Source organism: Coturnix japonica, chromosome 2 (genome assembly GCF_054131305.1).
Source record: "Coturnix japonica strain WE chromosome 2, WE-NBRP24, whole genome shotgun sequence".
Taxonomy (NCBI): Eukaryota; Metazoa; Chordata; class Aves; order Galliformes; family Phasianidae; genus Coturnix; species Coturnix japonica.
The window spans coordinates 137,464,452-137,478,420 of NC_140664.1; the positions used below are offsets into that span (position 1 = coordinate 137,464,452).

At 42.7% G+C, this 13,969-nt stretch overlaps 1 protein-coding gene across 9 annotated transcripts in view; it reads left to right on the forward strand.

Annotated features, from left to right (window-relative positions):
• The window catches only part of OBSCN (obscurin, cytoskeletal calmodulin and titin-interacting RhoGEF), a 151,413-nt gene that overhangs the window by 38,002 nt on the left and 99,442 nt on the right, over positions 1–13,969 (forward strand). For all 9 annotated transcript variants that reach the window (XM_085539138.1, XM_085539139.1, XM_085539140.1 and 6 more), the window contains exons 18-31: positions 401–670; positions 890–1,153; positions 3,589–3,855; positions 4,179–4,291; positions 5,008–5,161; positions 6,470–6,631; positions 7,259–7,363; positions 8,097–8,363; positions 8,987–9,256; positions 9,645–9,911; positions 10,122–10,388; positions 11,371–11,637; positions 12,235–12,504; positions 13,141–13,407. In XM_085539138.1, coding sequence (XP_085395264.1) covers positions 401–670; positions 890–1,153; positions 3,589–3,855; positions 4,179–4,291; positions 5,008–5,161; positions 6,470–6,631; positions 7,259–7,363; positions 8,097–8,363; positions 8,987–9,256; positions 9,645–9,911; positions 10,122–10,388; positions 11,371–11,637; positions 12,235–12,504; positions 13,141–13,407 — 3,210 coding nt within the window. The remainder of the gene's footprint in view (positions 1–400; positions 671–889; positions 1,154–3,588; positions 3,856–4,178; positions 4,292–5,007; positions 5,162–6,469; positions 6,632–7,258; positions 7,364–8,096; positions 8,364–8,986; positions 9,257–9,644; positions 9,912–10,121; positions 10,389–11,370; positions 11,638–12,234; positions 12,505–13,140; positions 13,408–13,969) is intronic.

The following is a 13,969-nucleotide window of genomic DNA, read 5'->3' on the forward strand; positions in this document are numbered from 1 at the left end:
CAAAGTTGAGTTTATTTGTGTGTTTATGCTGTTCTCTGTGTTAACAACCAAGTACAAAACTTCCTCTCTAAAGAGCTGTGGAACAACTGTTTCTGAAGAGCACATCTGTTAAGCGGGCAAATCAGCCTTCAAGGCTGGAATTAAGCATCCCAAATGTAAGATGGGATTTTTTTTACCCCTTCTTTGTCTCTTTTCTACTTGCATCTTTGTAGATACAACCTACAGGCAGGAGATGTGTGTGTGAGTTATGGTGATCACTTACTGCGAGTCATAAAATCTGATGCTTCCAATAAAATCATTGACTCTGTTGGCTCTTTGGAGGTGCTCATACATAAAGGAGCTCGTACACTTAGGGACACATCTTTTATGTGCTCCTAAGTGGTTTCTTCTTCTCCATCAGCTCCCAGGGTGGTGAAATTTGTTACGAGCCTCAACAACGTGGCTTCTGAAGAAGGCAAAGAGGCTGTGTTCAAGTGCACTGTTTCTCCCAGTGATGCTGTGGTCACCTGGTTCAGGAATGGTGTTAAGATTGAAGCCAGTAAGAAATATGTGATCTCACAGAAGGACACCAACCACAGCCTCACCATCACCGATCTGACGCTTGAAGATGCAGCTGAAATCTCTGCCAATGCTGAGGGTGTAGAAAGCACAGCCAATCTCAGAGTCCGAGGTAAGGGGCTGTAATGCCCCACTGACAGGCTGTCACTGGTGCTGTGGTTTGTGGGTTTCATGTTGCCTTTCCTCTGATTATGGTGATGATGTGGAATTTTGCTTCCTTAAATAGGGTTCCCCTGAATGCACTGGGGCTGGAACCACCATTTAAATTCTTTCTAAAAAACTGTTTTGTGGATTCTCTGTGTTCTTACTATTATTTCTTTTCATTAATCAGAGGCTTCAATCTCATTCAAGAAGAAACTGGAGCCTAAAACTGTTGAAGAGAGAGACACAGTGACCCTGGAGGTAGAGCTGACCAAGCCTGCAGAAGTCAAGTGGATGAGGAACAGCATTGTATTGAAGCCCAGTGAAAAAATAGAGATCAAAGCTGAGGGAACGAAGCATATCTTGATAGTTAAGGACATCTCCTTTGCAGACAGGGGCTTTTACTGCTGCGAGAGTCCTGACGACAAGACCCAAGCCAAGATCAATGTGGAAAGTAAGTGGAATGATTGCAAGGTCTGTAAATACACTGGATGTGATTTGAACTTGGATTCAGGTCTTCTCTATTATCACAGTGGCCACTGCCAGCCCTACTTGCCATGGGGGGCAGGAGGACACAGCCCTGGGCTTTGGACACTGTTTGAATGCTTGAAATAAGGTGAAAGAGAGGGCAGTCCTCCTACCAGCCCTCAGCCATGTCGTTGACATAAGCTCTAAGCTGATTCTCCTCCGGAATTTCTCACTTAGGTGCAGTCTGTTTTTCTTCACCTGTAAGGCTATTATCAACCCATTCCCTGCTTACCCATCTGTTCTTCTCTACAAAGCACATCTTCCAGAGCATCTCCTTATATTCAGTCAGAGTTAAAAAATCAGTTTAAAAACACAACAGTGCATCTATCTATGGATGCTTTCGTTTCAAGTAAGCTAACGGTGTCTCAGCTGTAGCCCTGTACTTCTGTCCTATTTCCTGCATCCTTTTGTCATGTTTGCTACGGAATGGACAAGGACAGAATTTAAGGTCTATCTGATTATTGTCTACAAAGCCCCTGCCACCAACTGCTGCTGTGTAGGTCATAAGTAGGTACTGAAAGTCTTGATAGCAGGCTTCGAGTGCATAAAAGGCTCTTAGAAAGTGGAAGCAAACAATTTATTCTCCATGCAGAAATAATGGACTTCAATTGCAATGAGAAAGATACAAGTTATGCAACAAAAAAGCTTTTTAATGGTTGGATGACTGGATAAGTCATTTGGAGGGGCTTTAAAGCCTTCACCATCGGTTTCACAAAAGGTTAGTGAAATATCTGGGGCACAAAGAGCTGAGCATGTCCTGGAGCAATGGAGAAGGGCTGGATGATTTTTGTGGGTATTTTCAGCCATAGAATATTGTGTCCTGGTAGTGTCAGTACGTTCTTTCATACAACATGGACAGGTTGGTTTGTTGCATTGGTTCAGACTTTAGTACTAGAAGCTCAGCAGTGCATAGGCGTTCAGAGCAGGTTAAAGCTCAGACTTCTACAGAGTAAACAAGCTCCTGCAATTCATCTCTACACTATTTTAGCCATGGATTAGCTTTACAGTTCCCTTCCATAAGCTTTATGGTTCCCTTCTGTGAGTCTACTTATACAGACTGAGTGCTTAACTTTAAGTCTTGCTCCAGGATTTTGGGCATATATCAAAATATATGCAAAAATATCACAAATAATTTCACCAACAATTCTCCCCACCTATATGTAGCTTTCCTTTTTTTTCACTGGAAGGTTTTACACTGGCAGATAGGGTGGGCATGTAGAAATAAGCCCATTAATTCTCACGAAGCTCTGATTTCTCTGACTGGCCTTTGTTTTGTGATTCTGCATGCATGCCCTGTAGCTAAAGCCTGGATGTCTTCCCCAACACCTTCAGTCTCCCATCCTTACTTAAGTTACTCCATTGCAAATCTCTCTGCTAGTTCAAGAGAGTTTCTATTTTACCCCTTCTGTGAGGCAGCAGCTGGATGGGAAGGGTGAGATGAGGACTAGGTTGTTTGGGTGGCTTTTTTTTTTGCCTAAGAGCAAACTTGGAATCAAAGATACCAAAAATTGAAGATGAACTGTGTCATACAGAGAAGGGTTTGTCAAATCACTGGCATGCACTGTTAGGACAACTTCATCATCAACATATTCCAGGCTGACAGTTGTCACAAAATTCTGCTTGTATGTCCCGAAATGTGCACTTATCACTTCTATTGGCAGTTGCTCATCTTTTCTCCAAACTAAATGGTTGTAGGAAATAAATCAGGCAAGCAAACAAACCGTTTTTTATCATCAAATCATTCAGGCTGGAAAAGACCACTGAGATACCTGAGTCCAACCCCAGCCCACCCCCACTGTGCCTACCAACCACGTCCCCCAGTGCCACATACCCGTGGCTCTTGAGCACCTCCAGTGACTGCGGTATATCAGCGCGGTTGATTCAGTTGTGTGAGTTTTCAGACACTGGCTGTTGTTATAGCGAGGCAAAAAACCAAAACTGATGGAACAGTGTCTATACAGGAATCAATTGGCTGTCCTGATAGAGGGGTAAAATCTAGGAGACCACTTGAAATGTTTGTTCCATCTGGAAGGATCCATTTAAGAGCACACATGGACCTGGTTATGAACAAGTTTTCTTCTTTGCAAAGGTTGTTTCTTAATTTGCAGATACTGTACCCGGGAGAGGAAGAGGGAAGTAATTTGGTTTGGAAGTCCTGATGCTGTTCAAGCATTCAAGGCCAGGCTGGATGGGGCTTTGTGCAGTCTGGTCTAGAGGGAAGTGTCCCAGCCTACAGCAGGGGGGTTGGAACTGGATGATCTCAGAGGTCCCTTCCAACCTAAACCTTTCTATGATTCCTTCTATGATTCTATTTCTCAGCTGCTGGTGTGAGATCTCCAACCTCTCTTCGTTGTCTTTCAGTGCGGCAGATCAAGCTGGTGAAAGGTCTGCAGCCCCTCGAAGTCCCTGAGAAGGGAACTGTCACCTTTTTGGTGGAGGTGTCCCATGAGGATGTGGAAGGGACTTGGCAGAAGGACGGCGTGCGGCTGAAGCCTGCACCAAATATCACGATGGGTGTCCAGGGGAAGAAACATTCATTGACACTTTCTTCTGTGACCCTTGAAGATGCAGGACTCATTTCCTTTAAAGCAGAAGGCATTAATTCATCGGGGAGGCTCACTGTGACAGGTATTGGTTTGGGGCAGGGTGTGATTATCTGCTGCTGTCCCAGATTTCTTTAACAGCAGAACCAGCTTTCCTTCCAGCTGCAAAGAATGTTTTGCACTGGGCCATTGCCACCAGAGTATTCCTCAAATATCAAGAGGATTGTTGTAACATGATTGTCCCTAGCACAAGTAATGATAATGTGCTCAAAACAATAGGTTTTTTGTTGTTAATTACAAGTTATAGTAAGCATGGAAAGTAGGCACTGCCTTTTGTTATTCCCTATGCCAGATGCTCCTAGAAACCTCATTCCCAACTAAATCCACATCCTTCTTTCTCCTTCTCAGAATTACCTGTGAAAATCAGCAAACCATTGGCAGACATTAGCGTCACTCAGAAGGACAAGGTCACATTTGAGTGTGAGCTGTCCAGGCCCAACGTGGACGTCAAGTGGTTCAAGGTATGGCATATAACAGTATTTTCATTTCTGACTTCTCTGGAAATGAATGAGAGCCTTTAAGTTCACTTCCAAGGGATACGAGTCTGAGCTTTTGCTTTATAGCTTTTGCATCGCTCTCTTTTCTTTATGTTCTTTTACTTGCCCAGATCAGCACTCTTTGTTATCATGCCCTGAGTTCGTTTACCAGGTTGAAATTGAAGTTTGTTATGGGTTTTTTGTGAACTCCTGAGGTCTTGCTGCACAAAATATTGTTGGTTGGAGTGCAGTCTTGAGCTTCAATTCTCACACAGAAATTCTTGCCCAGGATTTATAGCCTTGTTGTGAACTGGCTTTTAGGGTGAGATCTCAGTTTTCTTTGCACCTGACAGTGTGAGAATTTGCTCTGGCACTTTGTGTACCTCCCTGGTGCTCAGCTCAGGCCCTCTCTTACTTGGGGATAACATCGTTTATTCAAAGTGATGTCCAAATGGGGTTGTTCACAGTCCTCCACGGTGCTTTAAGCTGTCATAGGTCAGCCAGAATTTATGCATGTTCTATAGCCATTCCTACATGTTGAAAACACTGCACTGTGCTTAAGTTTCAGCATATGTTCCAGTAAGCACAGTTCCATTAATTCTAGGGAAGTGAGTGAATTAAGCGTAGATCTGAAGGCTCCCTTTGCTCAGTGCAGAGATGGAAGGGCTGATGGAGATCTGACTTGATGTTTTCCCTTCTAGGATGGGAAGGAGCTCCGTCAAAGTAAAAAAGTGGGCATTACTTCCCAGGGAAATAAGAGAAGTCTCATTATTCACAAGTGTGAATATGAAGATCAGGGAACATACACGTGCCAAGCAGCTGAAGACAAGACATCAGCTACCCTAAAGGTTCATGGTATGTTTAACTGAAAGAGCAAATAAATCCTATTGTGGTATTTTGCACCACAGGAAGAAATGCTTCATGGGCAGTTTGGGCATTTCTTGGTTAGTCATTTTGGATACCTTTCTCTTTCTTCTTTATGCTCAAGGCAGATTTTCCCTCCCTGTGTTGCACTGGTTAAACCCCATTTTGTAGTTCATCACTGGGCTCTGAAGCATCAGACTGGTTACTGAACACACAGGTCTGCTGTGCCCTGGTAGATGCCACCTGCTAAAGTGACATCTGAAAGGATGCTTTTTTCTGATTTCCTACTAGATGCTGTCCTCATGTGGCCACTTGGGTTCAGTGTTAGCAGTCTCTTCATGAACATCTGTCCTGTCCCATTACTTTGGTGAACTCTCCTTTTCTCTCTCAGTCTGCAACCAGGTTGGGTTGCTGTTTCAGTACTGGCTGTTTTATGCAGGAACTCTGCTCCTGAGGTTAATCCAAGTTGTATCTACATCATTTACTTGGACTTGTTCAGAGCATTTGATCCTGTCCTGCATGACATCCTGGTCACCAAACTGGAGAATAATGGTTTTGATGGATGGACCAGTTGCAGGATAAGGAACTGTCTGGATGGTCACACTCAGAGAGTTGCAGTCAATAGCTCAGTGTCCAGGTGGAGGGTGGTGTTGGGACCAGTGTTATTTAACATCTTTGTAGGCAACATGGACAATGGGATCAAATGCACCCTCAGCAAGTTTGCAGATGACACCAAGCTGAGCGGTGCTGTTGATGTGTTAGAGGGAGGGGATGCTACCCAGAGGGACCTGGACAGGCTGGAGAGGTGGGCCCTTGGCAGCCTCATGAACTTGAGTGTGGCCAAGTACAAGGCCCTGCACCTGGGTCAGGGCAATCCCAAGCACAGGCACAGGCTTAGAGGAGAATGATTTGAGAGAAGCCTTGACCCTGAGGAGAAGAGTTGGTCTGGAGGGAGGTGTCCCTGCCTATAGCAGGGGGATTGGAACTAAATGACCTTAAAGATTCATTCCATTCTATTGTTTTTCTACCCTTAATTTTGCTTAAAAGGTTTTAGAATAAATGAGATTCTGGTTTTCATGAAAACTGTTTGCAGGGAGCTCCACTGTAGCTATTAAGTCTATCTTTAAGTTCAAGGGCAATAATGCATTTACTGTGTTGAAGAGAGAAATGACTCACAAATGGATGATGGTTTAGAATAAAACATAACCCTATTTATTTTCTATGCAAATATGTGTAAGGAAAAGATGCTGCACTCAGTTCTGAAAATACCCTGACAAATATATCTCTACTGTTTCACAGCTCGAGATATCAAGATTGTTAAACCACTGGAAGATGTGGAAGTGAATGAATATGAGAGTGCATCTTTTGTCTGTGAGATTTCACACGATGAGGTTCAGACCCAGTGGTACAAAGATGACAACAAGCTGAAGGCTGATGACAACATCAGAATGCGGCAAGATGGTAGGGTGTAAGAGGGGGATCTTTCTCCTGAGTGGGGTTTGGGTTGGAGATCAAGCAGAAAGGACATCTGAAATGAAGTGAAGAAGGTTCAGAAGGGAGTTCCCCTTTTGTTTTGGGACTGAGGTTAGGGTGGAACAAGTGACATACATGGTGGGAACCTTAGTGTGGGAAGTGTGATGCATCCCACCATTCCACGCTGCCAGGAGCAGGTAGGAAATCAGTGCAATTATTTCCAAAGTGGGGGTGAACAGGGCAGTCAGTTCACCTCTCAGAGGAGTTTTTGTCTGACAGTGAGTGTGAGCCTTCCATCTCAGGTACTGTGAAGGTGACGGCGGCCGCATTCGGTTAGTCCTTGTAGAAGCCGTGTTTAGATTATGCTTTGGTGGGGATGTGGATGTGGGGGAATGGGTGGTTTCATTGACATGAGAGAGCAGACAATGGTGCTGTGAAACCAGATGGACAATGTTCAGCCTGGCCATGTGCCTCAGAGTCGTTTGCTCAAGGAAGCCAAGTGTAGTTGTGGGTTTGCTCTCAAGAGCACAGTTTGGTAGGGATGAGTTGGCGGTTGGACTAGATGACCTCAGTGGTCTTTTCCAGCCTTAATGACTCTGTGGTTCTCTGCTTCAGGAAAGACCTACTCGCTGACTTACACACGTGTCCAAGTCAAGGATGCAGCAGAAATCAAATTTGTAGCAGAAAAGGCAGAATCTCGTGCCCATCTTACAGTTAAAGGTAATTATGCTTCTGATGACGATTTTGTTTAAATTATGTTATGAACCAGCTAACATCCTCTACTTTAATGTCAAGAAAGTTAAACACCACTGGGACCTTTCACAGAAATAAAAACTCCTACCTACCTACCTTTCTGCCCACGAAATATCCAGCTTGTCTTTTGGGATTTACTTTTGCTAACTAAAACAGATTATTTTCTTAGGAGGTTGATTTTCTACCTTTAGACTTCAGATCTGTGTTTGAATGTTGAGGGATAAAAAAAAATAGCTTGATTTTTTTCTTCATTTTCTCTTGCTGTTTGAAAAGAGCACGGATTTTTTTTAAATATATACAATGTTAAGGTATATATATGTTGTTAAGTGTGATAAAGAAAAGGAAGACATTTGAGTTAGCACACTACTCAAGAGTTCAGTCCCCAGCTTTGCCACTTCAATGCTGTACAGTGCTGAGAAAATTACTCTTCACCTCTGAAATCTGGCCATCCAAGTGGTAAAATAGGGATAACAGGTCTTCTTTTAATTAGCTCTTTATTTGCTGTGCATTAGATCAAGTGCTTAACAAAGCATCACCATCCAAATAACCATCCATAGAAGAACTATCACGTCTGAGTTGGCCTCTCACAAAAACTGTGCTGATCATTATATATATATATATATATATAATGTGTATATATGTAATGTGTGTGTATGTATATATATATTATATATATATTTGTTTGTTTTCTTCTTTTTAGAGCTGCCTGTGAGAATTGTGAAACCTCTGCGAGATAAGATTGCACTTGAAAAACATCGGGGATTCCTGGAGTGCCAGGTGTCTCGTGCCAATGCTAAAGTTAAGTGGTACAAAAAGGATGTTGAAATTCATCCCAGTGACAAATATGAAATTGTGAGCGATGGCGTGTATCGGAAACTCATCATCAACGATGCAGACTATGAAGATGAGGATACATACACTTGTGATGCTTTTGATGATAAAAGCAGTGCTCATTTCTTTGTTGAAGGTAAAAATAGTAAGAATAATAATAAAATAAAATAAAGGCAGGGGGATGCAGATGGACTTATACAAAAGCCATTGTCACTTACTTTGAAAACACAATGCAAATTAAACGATTATTTAAATTCAGAGGGTTTTTTGTTTCCCCGAAGTCCATTGATATTCTTCCTGTTACAATTGTAAGTGCAAGAACATCCTGGAAAATGAATTTCTCCTAAGTAGAGTCGTTACATTTGAGCTACAGAGACCTTTACTAGGAGAAAACTTGTTGTTCAGAGCTAAGTTGCTGTATTTAACCAAAGTAATTATCAATGTCTGTGTTTCATTGAACCTCTATTCCATTTCGTAATGCAAGGAGTTTGATATCGGGATGAAAAGGTCATGGTTTGATTTGGATGTTGGGCTGGGAATCAGAAGATCTGGGCTCTCTTTGGGTTGTCAAAGTCTTATTGACTGTCTTCTTAACAACATTCTTTATATTATTTCTTTAATGATGTTTTAAGGCATTTTGAGCTGATAGGTGTAGTGTTCATGTGCAGTAATACTGATGTGAGTAAGTGGGGTGATAATGTAAGGGTTTTTTACATTCCTTCTAAATCTCTGCTTTCTCTTGTTCCATCCTTCTTAAAGAGCAATCCATTAATATAGTAAAGGAGCTGTGTGATGAGGATGTGACTGAGCCTGAAGAAGCCAAGTTTGAATGCGAGATATCCATTCCTTCTGTGAAACCTCCCAAGTGGTATCTACGTGGGGAAGTCTTACAGGCTGGCAGGAACTTTATTATGCAGCAAGAAGGCACCATCCACCGGCTGACCATACTGAAAACCACCACTGATATGACTGGCACCATTCAGTTCTCAATTGGCAAATCAAAATCCACAGCAAATCTGCTTGTCAGAGGTAACATATCCTGGCTTGGTTTACATCATGAAGATGAAGAATTAATTAACGTACCGCCTTCCTTCACTGGGGTCTTTGAAATACTGTGTGTGTGTCTGGAGGGTCTGCTCCATTTCCAGTTCAAAGTCGTTGGACACTAAATGAGACAGCTGTGTCTTAGTAAAAGATCTATTCAGATCTACAGAGCTGAGGTTTTGTCCTTGGCTATAACAAAGAAGTCAGATCAGGTGAAATTCATTGTATTTCTGAACTAGACAAGTTTAAGTTTGGTAGCGCATAAATTTGGTGCAGTTTGTCATTGATTTCATCTGAATGGAATACACACAAGAGACTTTCCTCTTCTTCCAATTGTCTTCATCCTTTCTTCTCTTCCACCCCTGCTTTGCAGATTACCACATACAAATCACCAGGAAGTTGGAGGACAAGACAGCTTTGGAACGTCATTCTGTCATCCTGTCCTGTGACTTCAGGCCTTCTCCAAAGGTTGTGAAATGGTTCAAGGGCCACACACCCATCGAACCCTCTGAGAAGTACAAGATCAAGAGGGATAAGCATTCAGCAGAGCTCAAGATTCTGAAGGTGAAGCCCGATGATGCTGGTGTGTACAAGTGCAAGGCAGGAATTGCAGAGACTGAGGCCACGCTGACAGTTGAAGGTATGAGCAGGGGGGGTGGCCTCTTCTATGTCCTATTTCACCTCAGATTTCTCTTCTTGAGGTTGATTTCTGCAGTTCTCTCCTGTTAACTTTATAAGTGTATAATCTTCACTGAGAAGATTACACAAAGATCATCTAGTCCAACCATTCTACCACATCCCAGTATGATTTATAGTAACAGTGGTAACAGTTCACCTTGTTTCCCCACAGCTCGCAATGTAGAAGTAACGAAGCACCTGCAGGATGTGGAAATTGAAGAAGAGAGCTCTGCTGTCTTCTCCTGCGAGCTGTCCCATGATGACGAGGACGTGGAATGGTTCCTGAATGGCAACCTCCTTTACACCAACAATTACAATGACATCAAGAACGTTGGCAATTGCTACACACTGACAATGAAGCAGGTTAAGCCTGAGGATGCTGGCACAGTGACAATGAAGTCAGACAAGGTGTCAGAAAGCGCGCGCCTGAAGGTGATAGGTGGGTCTGATCACACCCCTCCTGGATGTAAGCAATGCTGAGGAACTATAATTCATTATATTGTGCAGCAATCCTGCTTCTAAAGCTCACCTCTCTGGGGTGACAAGTCGTCAGGGGCTTTCTTCCAATGGAAGGTTCCATTGCAGCAGATGTCAACGAAGGAGGATGGTTTTGGTGTCCTGCCAAAGCATTCCATTGCTTTTTATCATCATTTTACTTAACACAAGAAGAGTTACAAGAGCAATTTCTTTTACTGTTTCAGTAACATGCAGTGTCAATGCTGTTGTCTCCAAGGATTTATGACTGCAGGGAGAGATCATTCAGTGTGTGTTTTGCCTCTGGAATGACTAATGACCAGGCTATGAGCAACCTGATCTACCTGTGAATGTCCCTGTTTATTGCAGGGGAGCTGGGCTAGATGGCCTTTAAGGGTCTCTTCCAATTCTAAGGATACTGTGATTCTAATCTGCTCTCCCCAGCAATTAAGCTCTTTTACTCTGTGTGCTCAGAGTTTGAAGGATTTCCTCTTTCTCCTTTCTTTTGCATTTGGTGAATGTTTTTTCCCCAGTATAAACATCTTATGTGTGAAATAGAAGATAGATAAAAAGAGTCAATAAAACAGGAAAATCAAGTGTTCAGCAGCTTATCCTCTTAATACTGTGCCCTGCTGTATGAGCTCTGCTCCATGTGAGGGCAATGCCAGCTCTCCAGCTTTAGAAGAGCTGCATCCCAATTACTTCATATGATATCAGCCCCACCCATGGCAATGCAGGCTGTCCCTCCTGTTCCCTGTATTCTCCTACTGATTAGTTCAGAATTCCATAAAGCGTATTCAGTCAACAGACATGAAACCGCTTTAGGTTCTATATTGGTGTCGTCAGTACTGGTAAAGATTCATTTATCCCTCTTAAAAAATCTGAAAGCAACTGGAAATGTCTCAACTTCTGTATCACGTTGTTCTGTTTTGCCTGTTTAATTGCAGAGAAGCCTGCTGTCTTCATGAAGTCCTTGGATGATGTTTTTGGTGAGGAGCGGGGTGTGATTAAATTGGAATGTGAAGTCTCTAAAGAGAAGGTCAAACCAGTGTGGAAAAAGGACGGTGTTGTGCTCACTTCTGGCAACAAGTTTGAGCTGCTACAGTCTGGGAAGACCCTATGTCTCCTTATCCATGACCTCGAGAAGTCAGATGCAGGTTTATATACCTGTGATATTGGCACTGATGTTGCCAAGTCAAAGGTCGGCGTTCAGGGTAAGTACTGTGGAAAGTAAAGGAGTGCTGAAAGCACATTCAGTGTGGTCACTATGTCTTACACCTATTCCCCCATGAGCCTTAATAGTTTCTACAATAGAACTGTATTACTGCAATTTAGCGCAGTGATGTCTGGACAATTCCCGTTGCTTTTGATGTAAATGTAACTCATTTCTCCATGAAAATCACCACATATGTCAAGAATGTCCTGGAAATGTTTCCTTTCTAAACATCCCTGAAATGGAGGGGTACCAGTACCCCTACCAGTCGGGGTAGGATGGTAACAAATTAGCTAATAGAAACATTTAATTTCTTGTCATAGGCAAAACCCTTTTTCTCACACAGCATCCTAGAGTTGTCCTCTCTGTTAGGTTTTTCCCTCTGTAGCTCATTGAATTTTCATTCTGCTCCACAGACTGTGTTGCTCTCCTTGTAGTTCTTCCAGAGCAAAGCCAAGAGATTCACATGTTTTTCTATATCTTTCTGGTAATTCTGAGTGGAGAATGTCTTAGGAATTCTTTGCAAGTTGAGTTCACATCAGTCACAAATGCCTTTTCTCTGTATAAACCTCCTACTAACCTATCTCTTATCTACCAGAGCTGAACATTGGCATTACCAAACGGCTGAAAAACACTGAAATCCAGGAGGGAGAAGATTGCACTTTTGAATGCATTCTGTCCCATGAAAGCATTGATGAGTTCAACTGGACACTGAATGGAAGCAGAGTGGAAAGTGGTGGGCGATTTAAAGCTTCTAATGTGGGTCGAAAATATACTCTTGTTATCAAAAGTGTGACTCCTACTGACGCTGGGGAAGTCGTTTTTACTGCCCGTGGTCTAACCTCCAAAGCCTCTCTGTCTGTGAAAGGTAATGAGATCGGAGAGATTCTGGGGTCTGATTCCTTCAACTGTCTTTTGATAAGATGGTCATGAGAGCTAACTCATAATATGGTTAAAGTGAATAGCAACCTTCTACTTGAACCTTGAAGCACCGAGAATTTCTCTTAAAAATAAGTAAAAGGAGGAAACATTTTACACAAATGTGAGAACTACCCAAAGCACTGGGGTAGTGTTGGAAATGGGCATCTCGCTACAGCTTGTTCCATTAACAGTAAATCAGGAATGCTCTGTTAAGGGAACTGTGGGAGCAAATATCCTCTAAGTATAAGCTGAAGGGATGGCCTTCACATCATCTAGCTGTACAACAAATTCCTATCTAGAACATGTGCATCTGAGAGCATCATCCGAGGCTCCCAGTGTGATGAGTGGAGAGAAGAAAGAGGCAGTTTTGAGACATGCTTCATCATCCTCAATTGGGTAGATTTAAGACAGAATAAACGGTGCCTTGAATTCCATTGTCTGTACTTTGCAGATTACTGCTGGCTGTAGGATGGCCTTCATTTCAAGTGCCTCTCTAACTTATCTCCAGCATGTAGATGCGTGTATTTAGAGGGAGGCATCCTACCCTAAGCGTACATTACTCATAAAGCATGTTTTCTTTCAGAAAAACCTACTGAGGTTACAAAACAGCTGGAGGATAAGACATCAGCAGCAGGGCAGGACATCAGCCTGAGCTGTGAGCTGTCGAAACCTGATGTGAACATCAGGTGGTACAAAGATGGCAAAGCAATCAGAAAAAGCCAGAAGTACGACTTGCAGCAGGAGGGAACGAGAGCCATTCTGATCATCCATGACTCTACCACCAAGGACAGCGGGGAGTACACCTGTGAGACAGAGGACTCTAAGACAAAAGCCAGGGTCACTGTGCAAGGTGAGTTGAAAAGCACACTGGGGATGGCGTGTAGAGAAGTCGAGGTAAATATCTGCAGTCTGTGGGTGATGTTTTTCTCTTCTGTTTCCTTGAGCGGGATCAATTCTTAGTTTTCAGAAAATACTAGGGATTAAAATCTTTTACTTAAAATAATCTGGAAACTGAATGATTCTCCACATTGATGTGGATCTGGGCAGCCTGGTCTGGTGGTTGGTGACCCCTTGGCAGGGGGTTTGAAACTAGATGATCTTTGAGGTCCTTTTCAACCCAGGCCATTCTATGATTCTGTGATCATTCTATGATCTTGGGTGTTAGTGAGCCAAGAAAAGATGGCAATCTGAATTAGTCTATATTGAGTATGTGAAATCAAAACTATATGCAGTTTATCAGATGAGATCCTACCAGAGCATGTATAATGGTATTAAACTTTCCAGATATCTTCTGGAATTATCAAGCCTATGTAAATGGGTGGACTCTGTGGTCTTCTTAGACTCTTTGCATCTCTATATGATGTTCTAGAAGTGAGGGCAAAGGAGATTCAGAACACTTCTGTATGCTTGGG